This window comes from Vulpes vulpes, chromosome 15 (genome assembly GCF_048418805.1).
Source record: "Vulpes vulpes isolate BD-2025 chromosome 15, VulVul3, whole genome shotgun sequence".
In the NCBI taxonomy this organism is placed as follows: Eukaryota; Metazoa; Chordata; class Mammalia; order Carnivora; family Canidae; genus Vulpes; species Vulpes vulpes.
In genome coordinates, this window is record NC_132794.1 from 72,832,450 (window position 1) to 72,851,441 (window position 18,992).

Below are 18,992 nucleotides of genomic sequence, written 5' to 3' on the forward strand. Positions count from 1 at the left end.
ATGTTTCCCTAGGGTTCACTTCCCTAAAGTGGGAGCTTGGATCCTGAAGGAGCTACCTGCTGACTCCATGTGGGTGGCTGGCACCCCCTCATTTGGTGGGTCATAGCTGTATATCCTTATTTCAATATACTAGCTCCCGGCTTCCCAACACAATCCTACAGTTGTGCTACCTTCAAGATGCTGGGTTGTTATAACCACAGAGCACATGCTGGTTTGCAGGGAGCCTTTTCTCACCCATCTAATAATCTTTAATGAAGATAATGCTTTAATTAAGGTAACTTACCGTTTCCCTGTTGGTTAATTTGAAATCAGTGAAAGGTCAAGTTACCATTAACACAGTGCATTTACTAGACTATTCCAGAAGGATTTTTATTCTGACAGCAGAAGCTAATAAGAATATGGCAAAAATGCATACTTAGTTGAAATGCAAACAAGGAAAATCGGAGGTTTATCTTTCGTATTGCACAGAAAGGAGAAAAGAAACCATTCTTAATTACTGAAAAACAGTTTTTCTCTGACTTTTCTGCCACAACATATGTGAAAAAGTCTATAGATGTGGATAATTCCTGGTTAGTAATAATGACTCAATATCAAATACTTAAATGAAATCTTTAGGGGCTACTGATGAACAGGTGCTACTAAAGAAATGTCAGAAGGGCCATGGCTTTGGCAAGGGAGGCCTTAGAGATGTCGGGTCATCACAGTGCAGGTGCTGGGCCTCCACCTGGCAGGTGTGGAAATGTGGTGTCTGCCAAGGTCACCTGCTTGCTTTTCTTGAAGGACTCTGTCGCTGCCCATTCCCAAGCTCCCAGTCTTCCCGGTGAAACATTGGATGTTCTCCTCATTGGAAGGCAAAGCTATCATCTAAGCTTGTGGTCCCAGGAACCAGCTGGATCACATGTCATACTTCATGAATGCTTCTGGACTTCTGGAGGATGGATTTGTGCCCTCTTGTCTCCTTTCCTTGCTGCTGGTCTTCCAAATGCATGACATGTGTGACCTCAGGGAGGGAAAAGCCAATCTCCTTGCCTGAAATAGATGCCAAGCCTTGACAGAATTACGAGATTTATTTCTTCCTTTCTTCTATTTCTTTCCATAAACTTAAGTTGAGCATGTGCTATGTACTAGGCACTCTCTTGTGCCTCCAAGTGTTTCTCTTGTGTATCTCTCTCCCCTTTCTGTGATTTTTCTGCTTCCTGCTTTTCCTCCTCCTGTCCTCTACCTCTCTTTGACCTCAAAACCTATTCTCAGGGAAGTTCAGCTATCAGTTGTGTGCACCTTAGAGCAAACATTAAGTTGCTGTGCTTCTACCCCTGGAGGAATTAGCATTTGACATTTGATCTTTCATTATTGTAGCAAATGGTTCCCTGTTCATGAAATTTTCAACAACAGTTTGCAAGCAGGAGAGATATTTGCAAAATAGAGGACCTTTGCAAAACCTTAGAGTCCCACCATCTGGTGACCACCCACTTGGAATATGCATGAGGTTGGTCCTTTCCTTGGCTCCATTTTGTGATAAAATCAGAGACTGGAATTGACTGATCTCAGAAAAAAACATGCTAACGTTGCTCTTAGGATAAAGAGCAGCATGGGGTAGCCCTGCATGGGGTAGCCTCTTACTTTACTCTTTAGACTCTACACTTCGCAGGAAAGCCATGTTGGAATTTTGTCATATTTTTGGTAGAAATACCATTTGACCTCAGCATGCTTCTGCTTGAAGTGTTCTATTTGTCAACCCCTTCTGCCATGCTAACTCCTTCTCCTGCCCCAGGTCTCATTTTATTTTTTATTATTTATTTTTTTTTTTAAGTTTCTGCTCCAATAAACACTCTATTTTTAGCTAGAGAGGTACGGAATGTCATGACCTGCACACCAGCCTGTGAGACTCTGGTGTTTACACGGGGCAATCATAGACGTGGATTTCCTGGTCATCACCCACGGACACAATCTTTGAGCCATTTCCATTGTATTTTACTCCCCAGACCTGATCCTGGTGATCGAAGAAGGTGTGAACACACGTTCTTGTTCCAACATCCCAAACTTTCACACCTTTATCAGATGAACTGGACACGAAGTGGGTATCGTCAGGACAAAATGCAACATTCAGCACCCATGATGCATGGCCACTCAGTGTACCAGCCAAATTGGCATGTTGTACATCATAGATCTTGATGTAGCCATCATCTGATGCAGTGACCAGGAGCTGAGAAGCCAGGGAGAATGTCAGGGAGCGGATAGGTATAGCATTGCCTTCCAGCGTGTGCAGTTTTCCAGTTGCAATATCAAAAATATTGATGGCCCCATCTATGGCTCCACTGGTCAGATACATCCCATCAGGGCTATATGTAATACTAAGAATGAATTTTCCTCTCGTGTCCAGAGACTATTCCTTTTTCCCACTTTCCACACCAAAAATGTTCACTTTCCCCACATGAGTTCCTGTGGCCAGATACTGGGGATCAGGAGAAAAGGCCAAAGTCCAGGCATCCACTGGTCCTGCATCTATAGATTTTATCTGTTTGCTGTTATCCAAGTCCCAGAGACGAATATGAGCGTCACGAGAACTGGACGCAGCGATGGGCAGCTTGTGGCTGATGTTCACAGACACCACGGCCAGTTGATGCCTCTCTAGACTCCAGTGTAGGTCCAGCCTCTCGTCACAACACTTCTAGACCTTCACCAGGTCATCCAGGGACCCCGTAACCACCATCTCAGAGTTTTCTTTCTTGTTTGTCCCCCAGGCAACCGACCAAATGGCATCATCATGGGCTTGCTCTTGTTTGAAGAGAATACTGTACTGGTTGGTCATTTCCTCAACCAAGGAGGAAGGCTACAGGCCAGACAGTTCGCTGCCCTGCCAGCTGCACAGCCGCCACTCTTGTGATGTCCCCAGGTCTCATTTTAAATGTGACTTCTTCTAGGAAGCCTTCCCTGACTCCTAGAAACCTAATGAGACCAGGATTGGGTTCCCTAATACACGATCTCACAGCACCCAATGATTTCCATAGCACCTATCAGAATTGTCTTTAGTTTCATGGAGGTATACCTCGTTGACTAGTCTTCACAGGCGTCTTATCTATTATTATGCATGAAGCATTGGGGAGACCCCCTCAGGGGCTAATAAAAAAAATCGCCTCTCTGCCTTTTGGCTAAGATCAAGTGTAGTATCTGTTCTTATCAGTTTAATATCTGATCCGTCCTCTATCTGAGGACAATATATTAAATGGATTTTTGGAGCAGGGGGATGGAATAGGAGCTTGCTCCATCCACTCCATGTATCAACCTGGTATTGCAGTACTTCCAGGAATGGCACACCCCCTCAGGGGTTAAGAAAAAAGCAAAAAACAAAAAGCATTGGGCAGAGTGCTGGGCTCTATGAGTAAATATCTGCAAAATGTATGTATGACTAAACATAAGTACTCTGTCTCTAAGTCAAACCTTCATCAAGAGTTCCCACACTGGGCAGCCCTGGTGGCTCAGCGGGTTTAGCGCCACCTCCAGCCCAGGGCGTGATCCCGGAGACCCGAGATCGAGTCCCACATCAGGCTCCTCGCATGGAGCCTACTTCTCCCTCTACCTGTGTCTCTGCCTCTCTCTGTGTGTGTGTCTCTATGAATAAATAAATAAAATGTTTAAAAAAATTCTTAAAAAAAAAAAAAGAGTTCCCACACTATTTAGTAATAAAAAAATCTGATTAGTTCTGTCCTGCTGGGTGGTCACTTACTGTTGAGGTTATCTCATCTTGGCCAGACTCTGTACTTGGGTTCTACTCTCACAGTCTCATACCTGGGCTTTCCCCACTGCAGTCCACCTTGTGGGATCCTACTGGATTAATCTTCCCAAACACTGGTTTGACCAGATCACTCTTCTAAAAGCCTCTGATGCGGAGTTGGCTAAAGAATAAAGCTCAGACTCAGCCTGGCATTGAAGCCTGTCTGTAATCTGATTCTGACCTATATTTCTGTGTTCCCTTACTTTCTAAAGTGAATTGTTTGTTCCACCACACATTTTTACTCACTGACTCTAAGCTTTTGTTTATAGTATTTGCTCTGTCCAGAAGCTCCCTCTCCTATTCTGTTATCAAACTTCTATCCATCCTGAGTGTAAAGCTCATATCCCACGTTCTCTGTATAGTAATCCTAGTCACCTGTATTAGGACTCTTTCAGTTGCAAATGATGAGGAAGATCCCAAACTGGTTTAAGTAAAAAAAGTAATAATAATAATAACAATTATTATTATTAGTTCATGTAATCAACAAGTCCATTGGGTGTAGAGGCCAACATGGGGCTTGAACTCACAACCCTGAGATCAAGACCTGAACTGAGACCAAGAGTTGGATGCTTAAAGTGACTGATCTAATCTGTTGATTCCACTCTGAGTTAGGTGGAGCAGGTGACACTAAGGTTCATGTAGCAGCCCCAGAAACTCAGGGCTTACATCCTACCAGTTTACCAACCTCGGGGAAAATGGTTATCTTTCTTAGAAGTTCTAACACAAGTCCCAGGGAAGGGTGGGTCGTGTTCCCATCCTGAACCTATTGCTATGGTGCTCTGATTAACCAGGCCTGGTTCATGTGTCCAATCCTGGGATCCATGGGTGGTGTCAGCCTCACAGACCTGCATGCATGGAGAGTGACAACTGGGTGGCTCCCCAAAGGAAAATTGATATACAGTTACGAGAAGAAGGAGGAATGGATGTCTAGTAGGTAAAAGACAACCTAGATCCATCCTACCCCTCGAAATGTGAGTGATCTCTCCAGACTTCAAATTTCTGTTGCTCTTCTTGTCTGTTCTGTTCGTTAATTTATTTCCCCATGGTCACTAGATGGTTGCCACAATCCCAAATATTGTAACTTGGTGCCGGAATTCCAAGCAGAAGGAAGAAGGGAACAGGTGAAGAGGGGACTTTTCCAGAGAAAGGAAAGCTTCCTTAGAGGCCATCCAAGAAATTTGGATCACTTGGCAAGGGAGCAGGGAAAATGAATATCTGGCATAGGGGAATGGAATAGCTGAGATGGATTAGTGCAAATGAAAGGTTCATTCCTGGGGCTGAGCACATCGCTGAACAAAAGAAGGGTTTTGTTAGAAGAAGGAAGGGGTGAGGTCCTTGCCATTGGCCAGGTCGCCAAGGGTGGCTGCCTAGGATATTTTTTTTATCCACTTATCTGCTAGCAATTGGGAACTTACCACGTGCAAGGCACTGTGTATTTCTGATTTTCATCTAGTCCATATGACTTTTTCTTTTTTTTTTTTTTAAGATTTTATTTATTTATTCATGAGATACACAGAGAGAGAGACAGGCAGAGACACAGGCAGAGGGAGAAGCAGGCTCCATGCAGGGGGCCCAATGTGGGACTCGATCCCAGGTCTCCAGGATCATGCCCTGGGCCGAAGGTGGCGCTAAACCGCTGAGCCACCCGGGCTGACCTGACTTTTTCTTTTCTTTCTTCCTTTTTTTTTTTTTTAAATAAATTTATTTTTTATTGGTGTTCAATTTGTCAACATATAGAATAACACCCAGTGCTCATCTTGTCAAGTGCCCACCTCAGTGCCCGTCACCCAGTCACCCCTACCCCCCTGACTTTTTCTTTTTAATGGCAGGAATTATGGCTTATATTTTGCATCTTTACAATGCCTCGCACTTAGTAGCAGTTCAATAAGCATTGGCTGATTTTTAAAATTTGATGGTGAGGGGTTGGGAGAGGGGTACAGAATTCAGAGTCTTTCTAGGATCTTATTTAAAGACTTCATTTTGCTCTCACTGCTAAAGGAAATGGAAGATCACCACGTCTGTGTTACAGTCATTTGAATCCTGGAGATGCAAATGAATCTCAAATATATCTTCTTGGCTGTAAGTTCTCTCTCAGTCAACTTGTAAATTACTTGATTCCGTATATATGGCCCATCTATATAGTTCTTACATATGTAAAGTGAATTTAGACAGGCAGTGTATGTAATTTGGCTAACTGGTCTCCTTTTTCTATGGCTTCTCCTCATTTTTTATTTAATAGGGAAATTGCTCTCCCACTGAATCTTAATTCACAATGTTAAGACTTCAGAAACACAGTTTCTTATTCAGAAAGAATTTCAATCTTCTTGCTGTCAAATACACTCTGCTCTCACATGGGCATTTAATGGTGTCAGGATGTCAATTTAATTTTGACAGGGGCCCTATCCACAGAATCTTCAACTTTTCTTACTTAGTTAATATGGATGGGTAAGAGGATGTTTGAGGGTTTTTTTCCCCCTCTGTTTTCATGGAAACATACTTTCCCGTAAGATTGGATGACAGTGGTATGTGTGAAGCACTCGAAGCTTTTGAGAGTGAGAAGTTTTCCCTACTGTTCAAGACCCACTATTAACTGCCTCCAAATGGCACACAGTTGTTGTTATCTCTAATTGCTGTGATGCTCTAAATAGTCTGAAGGCACTGGAATCTTTGTTCCCACCCAGAAATGGTTTCTTCCACTTTCTTTGGTAGCAGCACCACTGGAACTGTAGATGTAGCAAGTATGGCTACAAATTCATTCTTTCCCCCACTAGGTGACATTAATCAGTGACTGATGACTGGCAGGCGTGAGTTTTTCGATTCTTGTCCAGGAGTAGGAGAGGACCAAACTACTCCTAACACTCTTGTATTAGAGTAACAAATGATGCTGTGTAACAAATGATGTAAAAAAGGAACTGACCTAAAACAAGAGATGTGTATTATCTCACACAGTTTCTGTATGGAATCTGGCAGAGGCTTAGCAAGGTGGCTCTGGCTGAGAGTCTCTCATGAGGTTATATCAAGGTGTTGGCTGGGGCTGCAGGCACCTGAGGCCTGAACTGAGGCTGGGGTTCCCAAAATGGCTCACTCACATAGCTAATGGCTGGAGGCCTAAGTTTCTTGCCATGTGGGCCTCTGCTTGAATGTCCTTATGGCATGGCATTTGGCTTCCTCTGGAGTGAGTGATTACAGAGAAAGACCACAGAAGAAGCTGCAACACCTCTTACGACCTAGTCTCAGGAGTCATCCTCTGTCTCTTCTGCCGTAGTCTCTTTGTTAGAAGTGAATCACTAGTTCTAGCCCATACTCAGGGGGAGGGGAATTAAGCTCCTCCTCTTGAAGGGACGTGTATCAAAGAATTTGTAGACATATTTTAAAACCACTACAACTTTCTTGATTTTCCCCCTTTGTGACTGAGTATCTGCCAAAAACAACCAAACTCAGAGGTTTAGTACATGATCAGCAAATGAACTGATGAACACGGCTCCTTCATTCTTGGGGTAATTTGTATAGAATTTCAGCTTTCCAACCTAACCAAATAGGTGCTCCCCCCAAAGCTGCACCGGGATGGAATGGAAGTTGGGTCTGATTTCTTCTTCCAGCTTCTCAAACAATGTCTTCTACATCACTCACAAATATGCAGTGGGCAGGAGCTGGCTTTTTGCAGGGCGTGCTCTAATAGTGGGACACCAGTAAGGATGGATTCTCAACAGGGATGGGAGTGTTTGGTTGTACTCACCTGGCCTAACAGGTCATATACGGCCAGCAGATGGCAAAAACTGAGTGAGAAGCTAGCTGGTTCTGCTCTCCTGCTGGTTGGCAAAGACCAGCCACAGATGGTAGCAGTGAAGCTGTGAGCAGACTCTAGTCCTAGGATCAAGCAAGTGCCAAAGCTCTGCTGAAATCACCCGCAGCACCACCAAGAGATGTGAGGATTCATGGGCAGGATTCTCGGCTTGGATCTCAAAAACAGAGACCCTGGTGGTTCTGGCTCCTTGGCAGCTCTTAGTGCATGACGTGAGGAAGGGAGCACTTTGGGAACAGATGGAGAGGTTGAGAGACAGAGCGTGACTGTCAGGCCACAGAGTGAAGCATCGTGCCATTGAGACAGATGGTAAGAGGGGTATCCCTGTCTGCAGTGGCTTTAGTGCCTTTTCAGTACTCATCCCGCTTGTGTACCCTTGACATAGGGCCTCTTCAAGAGCTTCTACTTCCAAAGCATTTTAATTTAGAAGTCACATGTTTGTGTTCCAAGCTGTAGTTCAGGCTAAAAGTGCTTCATAGCTTTTCTCTTTTCTCACATTTAGAGAAACCCGGGTTTCTGATACACTGATTGATAAGGGAATCATACAATGGTAGAGTTTATGAAAAGGGGCATTAGAGAGAGATGCCACAGAGCGACAGAGTCAAGAAGAGTTTTCTTTCCAGAATATTCCTGCCATTTGAGATACCAGTGCAAGAGAAGAGGAGGTAGGACACATAGAAAACACACAGATGTATGCTTCAAGATACAGATCTACTACATGGGTTATTAGCCTTCTAGAGAAATTTAGTGGCTCTGCTGGTACCACCTTTAGGCACAGTTGGGGGGGCCTGACTTTTAGGGGCACTGCTCTGGCTCTGGCTCTTCTCTAGCTGCATTCCTAAATACCGAGCAGGAGGCCAACAAGCCAAAGGAAATGTGTCCCTCTGGAGCCAATTTCACCTCTTCAGATCTTGCTCCAGGTACCCAGAAGCCAGAATTCCCTTCCCAAATGGCTGTGAGCCCACTCCCAGGACCCGTGTGGTCTTCTCCCCTAGACCTTCTGATAAATACTCTTGGACCTGTGGAGTGGCCAAGAAATGACAGTTTTGTAGAGGGAAAAGTGGACATGTGGGCTGGAGGGCCTATGGGATGTGAGGCTTAACTGGCTGTGGGAAGCGAAGTGGGGAGGGCTGCTCTGTATGGAAACCAGCTCTCCCTGTTTTAGCAAGGGACTCTGAGAAATCCCAGAATTCTAAGTTCAGACCTGGTCTTCCAAGTTGTATTGAAAGTGTATTTTCAAGGTGAAAGGATACACACACACACATGCTCACATACACATTTTAATTTCACAGTTTGTTAGCTTGTTTTATAACTTTTACATACTTATACATTCGACTGTGGGCTTCTACACGTAGCCTTTTTGTGTATCCTACAAATATCACGGTTGGTTCTGGCTCCACCTTTAATACAGTACCAAGTTGAATCAGCCTGGCTGATTTGGAAGGCCTTTTACTATTGACTCCTCTCTAATCTTACCTCCCACTGCTATTCTGCAGGAATCTTCCATCAACCAAACTGGTCAACCCATAGCCAGACTAGGCCCACGTCCTTTCCTCTGTGTTTGGTTCATACTATTTTTCTCTGAAAGGCCTCTATTTCTGCCCTGCATTTGTATGGGCCATGCTACTGTTATAAGACCCAGCTTCATAGTCATGCCTCCTCCCACTGGCCTCTTCTAACAGCTCTTGTCTGAGCCACTTATTGGCATTCAAAGTGTGCAACTATGTGTGGCCATTTTTCTTAGACAAGAAAAATGTGTCCATTTTTCTTGGACAAGATATGGCTATAAGATAAGGAAACATCAATACATAACCATTTGAAGACCAGGAAAGGGGACCTCCCCCCTTCCCCTACTCCCCTAAAGTCAGAAGAGTAGTTGGGGAATGAGAAGAATGTAGTTAGGCAGGCACCAAAGGAGGAGAGGGCCAGCACTGTCAAAAGCTGTAGAGAGGTCATTGGGAAAGAAGCCCAAAAATAGAACATTTGCCATTAGGAAAGAGGTTTTTTTTTTTTTTTTTTTTTTTTTGTGACCATTGAGAGAAGAGCAGATTGTGTGGGTGAAAGTAACATTGTAGTTGGGGGAAAAATAAGAGATGAGAAAGTGGAGACAGCAAACACTTTAATGTCTCTCATGAAAATGTGATTCTGAGAGGAGATAGAATAGCTTTACAGGGTGGAAGAGGTAGGGTGGTTTTGTTCTGTTCAAAGGTTGGAGGAGACTGAGTGTGTTTGTAGGAGAAAAGAGCTAGATTAGAGGGGAAAATTGATAATGGGGGAAAGAAAGGATCCAATGATTCAACAAAACCTGGGAAAGGCTGAGATGCATGCACAGGTGCAGGGGTTAACCTTGATGAGGAGAAAGGGCACTTCTCGCTGTGGGTAAGGGAAGGAGGGGGGGAAGATGAATGAAGGCTACAGAATAGGCATCATAATGGAGTGATTGGATTTATGGGTGAAGAGACGAGCTGTCATTATAGAGAAAAGGCCAAAAATGCCCCAATTTTCGGGGGTGGGGAGGGGAATCGGGTCCAGATTTCAAATATTCAAATATCACATTCCTCATTCATTCCTTTCACATTTATTCAGCGTCCCGCGAGTATCAGACGCTGGGGTCTACCGTGATGGGACTTTTCCTTGCAATTTTGTAAACCTGCAATACTGTGACTCAGGCGAGATTTACTTTTTACTCTTCTAGAAGTCCTGCAGGAAAAACAAACAAAAGAAAAACAACAAACAAAAAATTGCACGTATCAGAAGACAGTCCTTTGTCAGACCAGATGTCCCGAGCTCTCGGGCATGCATTGCAACAATGACGCCCTGTTCGAGGCTGGGAGGGAAGAGAGGCGAGGTGGGGAGGGGTGGGGGGTGGAGGGGGAGGCTGACACGGGGCAGCCCCAGCAGGATGCGCTTTCGACCAGGAAGGTGCAGCCTTCGGCGCCCTCGGGGCCGCGCCGTAACCGTAACCAAGGGTGACGGCGCCTCGGTCCACACCGCAGCGGGGACCCGCTTCTTCCCCGAGCCAGGTGTGTCTACCGAGGCTGAGCAGCCCCCGCCGCCGCGCCCTCCCGGAAGCCTCGCCGCGCTCCGCCAGGTCGCTGCTACCTTCGCCCCCGGTTAATTGTGACGGGCGGGGGAGGGGAGAGGCGGTGGGCGGGGCGAATCGCCTTTTCTATTTTGCCATTGGCCGCGAGGGGGCCCGAGTCCCGCCCCCCGCGCCGCCGCCGACAGGCTGCGCCGGCTGTCACTCGAGCCGCCGCGGCCGCCCCCTGGCCGCGGCCGGGATCTCGCGGGAAGAGCGGCGGGCACGGCGGAGGCTCGGTCTCCCGGCTGCGCGCGAAGCGGGCGGGCTCTGCACACTCGGGCGCTGCCTGGCGGGGAGCTCGGAGCTGCGGCAGCGCAGGCCTGGGCCGCCCCTTCCCTGCCGCCGCCTTCTCCGGCTCGGGGCTGCTCGGTCCGCTCGCCCTCCGGCGCCCCCAGGTGAGGAAGCCCCGGGCGCGCCTCCCGGGCTGCGGAGCGGTCGGGGCGGGCTGGCTCCCGACGGGGGCGGCTCCGCGGGGCGCGGGAGGGCGGGGGGCGGGGCGCGGGGTCCACGGGGACGTGCGGGGGTCCCGGGGTTCCGGAACGGGGGCTCCTCTGGCCGCGGTCGCCGGCGCCTGGCGGGCGGAGCGGTCGGCGGGGCGGGTGCTCCGTGTCGGAAGAGGCGGGTCACGGGGGTCCGGAGGGTCGTCCGAGCCGTGGGTTTGGCATCCCTGGGTGATGGAGCGGCGCCTCCGTGCTCGGGGCGAGGTGTCTGCGCCCTGCAGGGGCCGGGCCGCCGGCTGGGCTGCTCCGGGGGGGTCTGCCTCGCCCCGAGGCGGGGCGGCACCTTGGCGAGGTCCCTGGTCCGTAAGGGGGCGGCAGGGCGAGCGAGCCGGCGGGGGCTCCCGGAGCCCGGGAGCGGAGGGCGCGGCTCGGCGGGCGCTGCTGAGGTCGGCTGGGGCGGGGGGGGGGGGGGGTAGGGGCATCGGGCGCCCGCCCAGCGCCCAGCGTCCTGGGGCAGGTCTCGGTGCTCCGCGGGAGGATTGCGAGTTGGAGACATCGCGGGTTTGGTTCTGCGGTTCTCTCTCTGCCCTGCCCCGGGATCCCCGTGGGGGTGCGGGGGCGTGGGGGTGGGGGCGTGCTGGTCTCGCTGCTCTGGGAGCGAGACGGTGGCAGCACCTTAGGGGGGTGCAGACTCTGGGTCCCCTGGTGCAGACTCTGGGTCCTTCGGTGCAAATTCTGGGTCCCTTGGTGCAGACTCTGGGTCCCTAGATGCAGACTCTGGGTCCCTTGGTGCAGACTCTGGGTCGCTTGGTGCAGACTCTGGGTCCCTTGGTGCAAACTCTGGGTCCCTTGGTGCAGACTCTGGGTCCTTTGGTGCAGACTCTGGGTCCCTTGGTGCAAACTCTGGGTCCCTTGGTGCAGACTCTGGGTCGCTTGGTGCAAACTCTGGGTCCCTTGGTGCAGACTCTGGGTCCCTTGGTGCAGACTCTGGGTCCTTTGGTGCAGACTCTGGGTCCCTTGGTGCAGACTCTGGGTCCCTTGGGAGGCGTGTGTCCCTCGGCCGGAGCGTGCCAGCCGCGGAGCAGACGGAAGGCAGGCTGGGTGGTTTGGGCTGCGCTCTCTTAGGTAGTCGGTCGGCTTTGCCGATCCTGCATTATCAGATCCCTCCCGAAAGTCTTGCCTGAGTGTGAGACCGAGTCCAGTAGTGATGGGAGGCGTGTCCTGGCTTCTCTCTGTCCTTTTGAAAAACGTTCGTGGAGAGGGATAATTTGAGGTTGAGTGAGTCTTCAAATGATGTCTCGGGAATTTGGAGTCCCAAAGCTAGGGCCCTGCAGAAGCGTCATTGGAGACCTGTAAGGATGGCCAGCAGCTCTTTTAGAGACGCCTGCTTAATAGCTTTATTGTACAGGTTGAGTTAGTCTAGACTCTAATGCAGACTTCTTGGTAACTAGCCCAGACTTAGGTGAAATTCAAATAAAATGACCTGTATGTGTGTGTATGTTTTTTTTTTTTTAATTTTAAAAATTTATTTTATTCATGAGACAGAGAGAGAGAGAGAGAGGGAGGGAGAGAGAGAGAGGCAGAGGGAGACGCAGGCTCCATGCAGGAAGCCTGATGTGGGACTTGATCCCAGGGCTCCAGGAACAGGCCCTGGGCTGAAGGCAGGCAATCAACCGCTGAGCCATCCAGGCGTCCCTGTGTATGTGGTTTTTAAAAAAACATATAGCTTGTAAAGTCTGTGCACTTGCTTGTCAGTTCTTGGGGTTAGAGACCTGCTTCATCCCAGAGGCCTGTAAATGATGAGTCTGATGTGGCAGGCGGTGGGGGAGCCCATATTCACAGTAATTCTGTCATTTTGGCTAAACAAGACAAATTCAGCTATGCCAGAGCAAAGACTTTTGCCTGCCTTAGTCTTTTTCTTTAGTGACAGTTTTTTTTTTTTTTTTTTTTTTTTTTTTAAGATTGACGTTTCTTTTGATGTTAGAACCAGAAAGATTAGGGATCACTGTATTTAATCCTTGGGTTTTGCAATCGTTTAAAAAAAAAAAAAAGGGAGGGGGAATCCTACATAGCAGTATTTAACCCATTAACGAGCTTAAGTTTTTTGGTTTTTGCCTGAACTGACTTCCATAGGTATCAAAATTGATCAACTGAGCAGATACTTGATTGGAACTACAGCCAAAAAATCCTAAGCAGACCTTTGTTTTCCTCGTTATTTATGAAAGACAAATGGCAAGCAAATTTTGGTAACTTTTAAAAAGAGCAGCTTCCATGATTTCTAAGTAAACATATGATCAGGTAAACAAATATTTGATTATCTGGTAAGTGTCACAGCACTGGAGGTGCAGTGATTCCATGTACCTCACATGTAACCTGTATATAGAGAAAGCAAATAAAATGAATACATAAAATCATTGAGATGCTAATAATGAAGAAACAGGGTACTTGGGGTTCAGCTCATTGTTTTTATAACCCCCGAATAATAAAAAAAATTGATGTCTGTTGTGATAACCAGAAACCAAATAAGATAATTATCCACCTTCTGAATTATTGAAGATTGAATTATGGTCAGTACAGTTTGGGTGTTTCTATTTGATATTGACTCTGAGGATTTGCACCATTTGTTACACAAGCATTTAAAAGTCTGTAAGAATACACATTGAACTTATTAGTATTTGAGGGATTCTTTAAGAGAGTGTGGTAGAGGGGATCCCTGGGTGGCTCAGCAGTTTAGCACCTGCCTTCGGCCCAGGGCCTGATCCTGGAGTCCCTCGATCGAGTCCCACCCACATCGGGCTCCCTGCCTGGAGCCTGCTTCTCCCCCTGCCTCTGCCTCTGCCTCTGCCTCTGCCTCTCTCTCTGTGTCTGTCATGAATAAATAAATAAAATCTCAAAAAAAAAAAAAAAGTGGTAGAGGCATGGAAGAGAGCTACTAATTTTGTGCTTTTATATTATTTGAATGTATTAACATGAGTGCACGTAACTTAAGTGCAATTTAAAGAAGTCTAAAAATTAAAACTTTTTGGTTGCTATGCAAATTTATTTATAAGGCACTTTGTCAGTGTTGCCACTTCCACTGTGTGTACTAGTGAAGGAAAACATGTATTTCAAGAATCTAGAATTATAGAGGGTGGGGAGCACAACAGAATAAGAATACTGAGAACTAAGCAAAATGTTAAAAACATGTTAAGGATGTTGGATATTTAATTATATAAAGATAAACTAATCTAAGGCCTTTCTTTTTTCAAATTTAAGAGTTTGAGAAGGGAAGTTTTTCAACTCCTTAAACAAGAATACCTTGTGTCTCTGTGTTGGGAGTGGAGGTGTTCGTGTTGTGTGGCACAGACTTCAGGAAGGGATTTCTTTTTGTCAAATGTATGGATACATCTAGATTTGTTTTTCTTCTGAGGCTTATGAAAAAAATTATGGTTCCTTATAATTTAGTATTACTATTTCATTATTACTGTAATGATAGTGGTAATACAGGAGTGTCTTTTGGACTATAATTTAAAATTTTAGGATTATAAATGTGGTATACTAAGCAATTTCTATGAAGGAAATCATAAGACATGGATTCCAGTCTTCACTGTACTACTAAGCGTATGACCATGGGTAATTTCTTAGACTCTTAGGGCCTCAGTTTCCATATATATATATATGTATATATAATGAAAGAGAAGTCCATGTCAATAATCAGTATAAGTCTACAGCAGTATTATGTCTACAAAAAGGGATAGATGCCTGAAGAGTAGCTGGTTCTCAGGATACAACTAGTTCCTTATAATTTTTCTTTATGATACCTAATTTTAGAAACCTCTTCCTTTTTAAGATACATAGGAAATATTCCAGAATATACATTCCATGAAGGTAATGGTTTTCTTTTGATAATTTAGCTTTATCTCTTAAAGCATTATTATTTTTATTTCTGATTTCTGGTTGAGTATGTGATAATGTAATGTCCCTATTTAATTTTGTTTTTTTTTTTTTTCCTATTTAATTTTGGATGCAGAATGAGGTTTCTAGTAGTTGACCCCTCCCTTTAAAAAAAAAAAAGAATTTATTTATTTACTCATGAGAGACCCAGAGAGAGAGAGAGAGAGAGGCAGAGACACAGGCAGAGGGAGAAGCAAGCTCCAATGGAAGGAGCCCAACGTGGGACTCGATCCCAGGTCTCCAGGATCAGGCCCTGGGCTGAAGGTGGCGCTAAACCACTGAGCCACCTGGGCTGCCCTAGTTGACCCCCTTTAATCCATCCTTTACACTGCTACCAAGGTGACTTTTCTAAAATGCAAATCTGTTCAGTGTGTCTTTCTTAAAATCCATACCTCTCCTTTATGTACAGTACATATTTAATTCTAACTTTTTATCATTACAAGGCCCTTCATCATCTGGCTCATCTCCTGCATTTCCCCCACCGTAAATCTAAAGCTCCAACTCAAGTAATCCAGTTAATTCACTGAAAGAGTCACACTGTTTCCTGACTCAGAGCCTTCTCATATATTCTCCCCATTGCTTAGAATGCCTTTCTTCCTCCTGTTTTGCTGACAGTCTTCTGATTTTTCAAGATATAACTTAAGCACTATCTGCTTTTTAAGTTTTCTGTGTCCTCCCTCTTCCTTACCACACCAGGTTATTCACTCTCTTTGTCTTGTTCATTCATTCTCTTGTGTTTGCAAGTATGCTGTAATTATTTGTCTGTCACTGGATCTTCCTGGACTCAAAGCCAGGTTTATATTTGTCTTATTTTTAAATCTCTATTGCTTATTTTACACAGTTGGCTCTCATTACAGGTTTGAATTCTCAGTGCCAAGATTGATATTTTTCCAATGTCCGAGTTAAGCCCAAATCTCAGTCTTGTCCTATTTTTCAAAAATTTTGGGCTTTCTAAAGTTATCTTATTCTCTTATCCCTATGACCACAAACTGATATTATTATTTTTAAGATTTATATATTTATTTATTCATGAGAGACACAGACAGAGAGAGGCAGAGACATAGGCAGAGGGAGAAGCAGGCTTCACGCAGGAAACCTGATGTAGGACTCGATTCCGGATCCTGGGATCAAGCCCTGAGCCAAAGGCAGACGCTCAACCACTGAGCCACCCAGGAGTCCCACAAACTAATATTAGATCTATAGTTCTTATCTTCATACTTAAGAAGTGAGACTCCCAGCACTAAGGGTTACTCTGTTAAACTTGAAGATTTTGAGGCAACCATTAGTCCCTATAATTAAAATTGCTAGGAGAGTTATAAACTAATTTGGGGTATTTCAGATTTTGGCTATCAGTGATTGGTAGATACTTTCACCTTGGCTGCTTTTTGCATGGGACATGATAGTTGCCAACGTGTGTGTGTGTCTTTATGTTATCTGTTGATTGGTTGAAGATTTAATAACTTGCTCAGGGTCATTATCTACTAAGCAGCAAGCTGTAATAGGTTCAGGTCTGTTGTATTCCTGATTCTATGCTTTTTCCAAATACTATACTGCTTTCTGAATATGATTGCTTATTCAGTGTATTAAAATTATTAATAGAGAGCAGCCCCGGTGGCTCAGCGGTTTAGCGCCACCTTCAGCCCAGGCTGTGACCCTGGAGACCCGGGATCGAGTCCCACGTTTTCTCCCTGCCTGTGTCCCTGCCTCTCTCTAGGTCTCACATGCATAAGTAAATAAAATCTTAAAAAAAATTATTAATAGATATTTTATTCATTTCACAAATTGAAGTTAGGTTATAATGTTTATTCATTCAGTTTTTTTTATTCAGTTTTTTTCAAAAATGCTAAAGTAGAGAATTTGAGATTGTTTGGACATTAGATATCATTTAATCCAACTTTTCATTTTAGCTTATGAGGGAACTGACATACACAAGAGTAGTTGAATGACTTCCTCAAGATCATGTCACTAATTGGTTAAGATTTCTTTAAGCTAATTGTGTACATTGGTGTTATAAAATCATTATTTGAAAGGAATACCAGGTGCCTGATTCCCCCACCCCTGAAAAAAAAAAAGCCTGGAGTGGCTTTTAGAAAAGTGATGTTGAGGATCTCAGAGTCTTAAGGACATGGCTCAGAGAAAATCCAGACTTTGGATCATGACACATGGAGACGCCTCAGTGCCTTTACTCACATAGTTGCCTTGTCTTGGTTTCTTTCCTTCCTCTTTCTTTTTAAAACTCTACCCACAAGGGATGCCTATGTGGTTCAGTTACGTGTTTGCCTTTGGCTCAGGTCATGATCCCAGGGTCCTGGGATCCAGGTCCGAATCTGGCTCCCTGCCTAATGAGGAGTCTGCTTCTCTTTTTCCCCTTTGCCCCTCCTGCTCTCTCTCTGTCTCTCAGATAAGTAAATCTTTTTTTTTTTTTTTAAATCTATCCACAGTTAACTAATCTTATGCCTGCTGAAGTTGTTATTAGCATCAGCCTTACTAGTAACCATTTAAGTACCATAAGCCAACTAATGGAGATAAAAAAGATTTATTTGGGAGTGTGAGACAGTATATATTTAATTACGAGATAGTATGTAAAGATGCCAGGAGTGGTACAGCTGTAGGAGCTCAGAAGATTAGATAAGGGTGGACTGAGCTAGTGGTTACAGAAGTTTCTGTGTAGAAAAGATTTGACTTAAGTTAATCCTTTCTTTTCTTAGGACTTTTATTTTTAAGTAATCTCTACACCTAAGGTGAGGCTTGAACTCACAAACCTGAGATCAAGAGTCACATACTCTACTGACTGACCCAGCCAGGTATCCCGATTTAAGTTAATCTTTTTTTTTTTTTTTTAAATAGAGCACAAGGGAGTTGGGGGGGTGAAGGGGCCTCTTAATATATATACATATTATATTATATAGCAAGAATCTTAAGCAGGTTTCATGCAGGGTGTGGAGCCTGGGCTAGGGGCTTGATCTGATGACCTGAGCCTAAATCAGGAGTCAGGTGTTTAACTGGCTGAGCTACCCAGCTGCCCCTAAATTAATTTTTAGAGAAGGAATTGGAGTAAAACTCATAATTAAACTCCGTGAAACTCTCACTGTTTTGTTTAGTTTTTACTCACAGTGGCCTTCTCTCTGTCTTGGAAGGCCTGGAACACGTTCTTCCAAACATCCATGTCTCCCTCCCTTACTTCCTTTAAGTCTTAATTAAAATATTACCCCTTCTGTGAGGCCTTTACTGGCTCCCTTACTTAAAATCACAGCAGCTCTTCCATACATACTCTTTTGGTTTCTCTTCCTTGCTTAGTTTAGTTCTTCCAGTTATTCAGCATACAATATATTTTCATTGTCTTCCCATGCCTACTATAAGATTCATGAGGGCAGCGATTTTTACCCATTTTATTCAGTGCTATATACCTAGCACCCAGAATGGTACAGTACCTGTTACAAAGTAGGTGCTCAGATTTTTGTTGAATGAATAAGACAATTGAACTTTATTATTTTTTTTAAGATTTTATTTATTCATGAGAGACACACACAGAGAGAGGCAGAGACACAGGCAGAGAGAGAAACAGGCTCCATGCAGGGAGCCCGACGTGGGACTTGATCCTGGGTCTCCAGGATCACACCCTTGGGTGGAAGGCAGGCGCTAGACCGCTAAGCCACCCAGGGAATCCCGACAATTGAACTTTAAAGCAGGAATTTGAAAATTATGTAACATTTTATTCTTCCTTTTTTCCTTTCTTCCTTTTTTCTTAGCTGGCATAGAGGAAGAGGAACTTTCTCTTCCATTTTCTAAAAAATTTATGGGACTTTAAGAATATCTTATACAGTAAAGTACAGAAATTATAAACAGTTCAGTGAATTTCTATGTGTGTAAACATGTAGTCCCCAACCAGATCAAGATATAGAACACACTTCTAGGACCTTAGAACCTTCCTCATGTTCTCTCCTAGTCAGTATTTCCCCAAAT

The 18,992-nt window shown here is 45.0% G+C and overlaps 2 protein-coding genes and 1 non-coding gene across 9 annotated transcripts in view; 2 read left to right on the top strand and 1 right to left on the bottom strand.

Annotated features, from left to right (window-relative positions):
• Positions 1 to 1,856: 1,856 nt before the first annotated feature.
• On the bottom strand, positions 1,857 to 2,881 carry LOC112917380 (WD repeat-containing protein SL1-17-like). The gene is given in 1 exon segment (XM_072740924.1): positions 1,857 to 2,881. A coding segment is annotated over 1 exon segment (915 nt). The 5' UTR covers positions 2,810 to 2,881; the 3' UTR covers positions 1,857 to 1,894.
• A 248-nt stretch (positions 2,882 to 3,129) lies between these two features.
• On the top strand, positions 3,130 to 3,320 carry LOC112918224 (U2 spliceosomal RNA). The gene has a single exon (XR_003234643.1). It is a non-coding gene; the product is annotated as a U2 spliceosomal RNA (small nuclear RNA).
• Positions 3,321 to 10,429: 7,109 nt separating this feature from the next.
• Positions 10,430 to 18,992, top strand: part of GLCE (glucuronic acid epimerase) — a 115,670-nt gene continuing 107,107 nt past the window's right edge. For 2 of the 7 annotated variants that reach the window (XM_072738973.1, XM_072738974.1), the window contains exon 1: positions 10,847 to 11,051. The gene's annotated coding sequence lies outside the window, so the exon portion shown is untranslated. Of the gene's footprint in view, positions 10,598 to 10,806; positions 11,052 to 18,992 lie in introns of those variants that run through there. The other 5 variants (XM_072738977.1, XM_072738971.1, XM_072738975.1 and 2 more) reach the window with 5 other exon arrangements.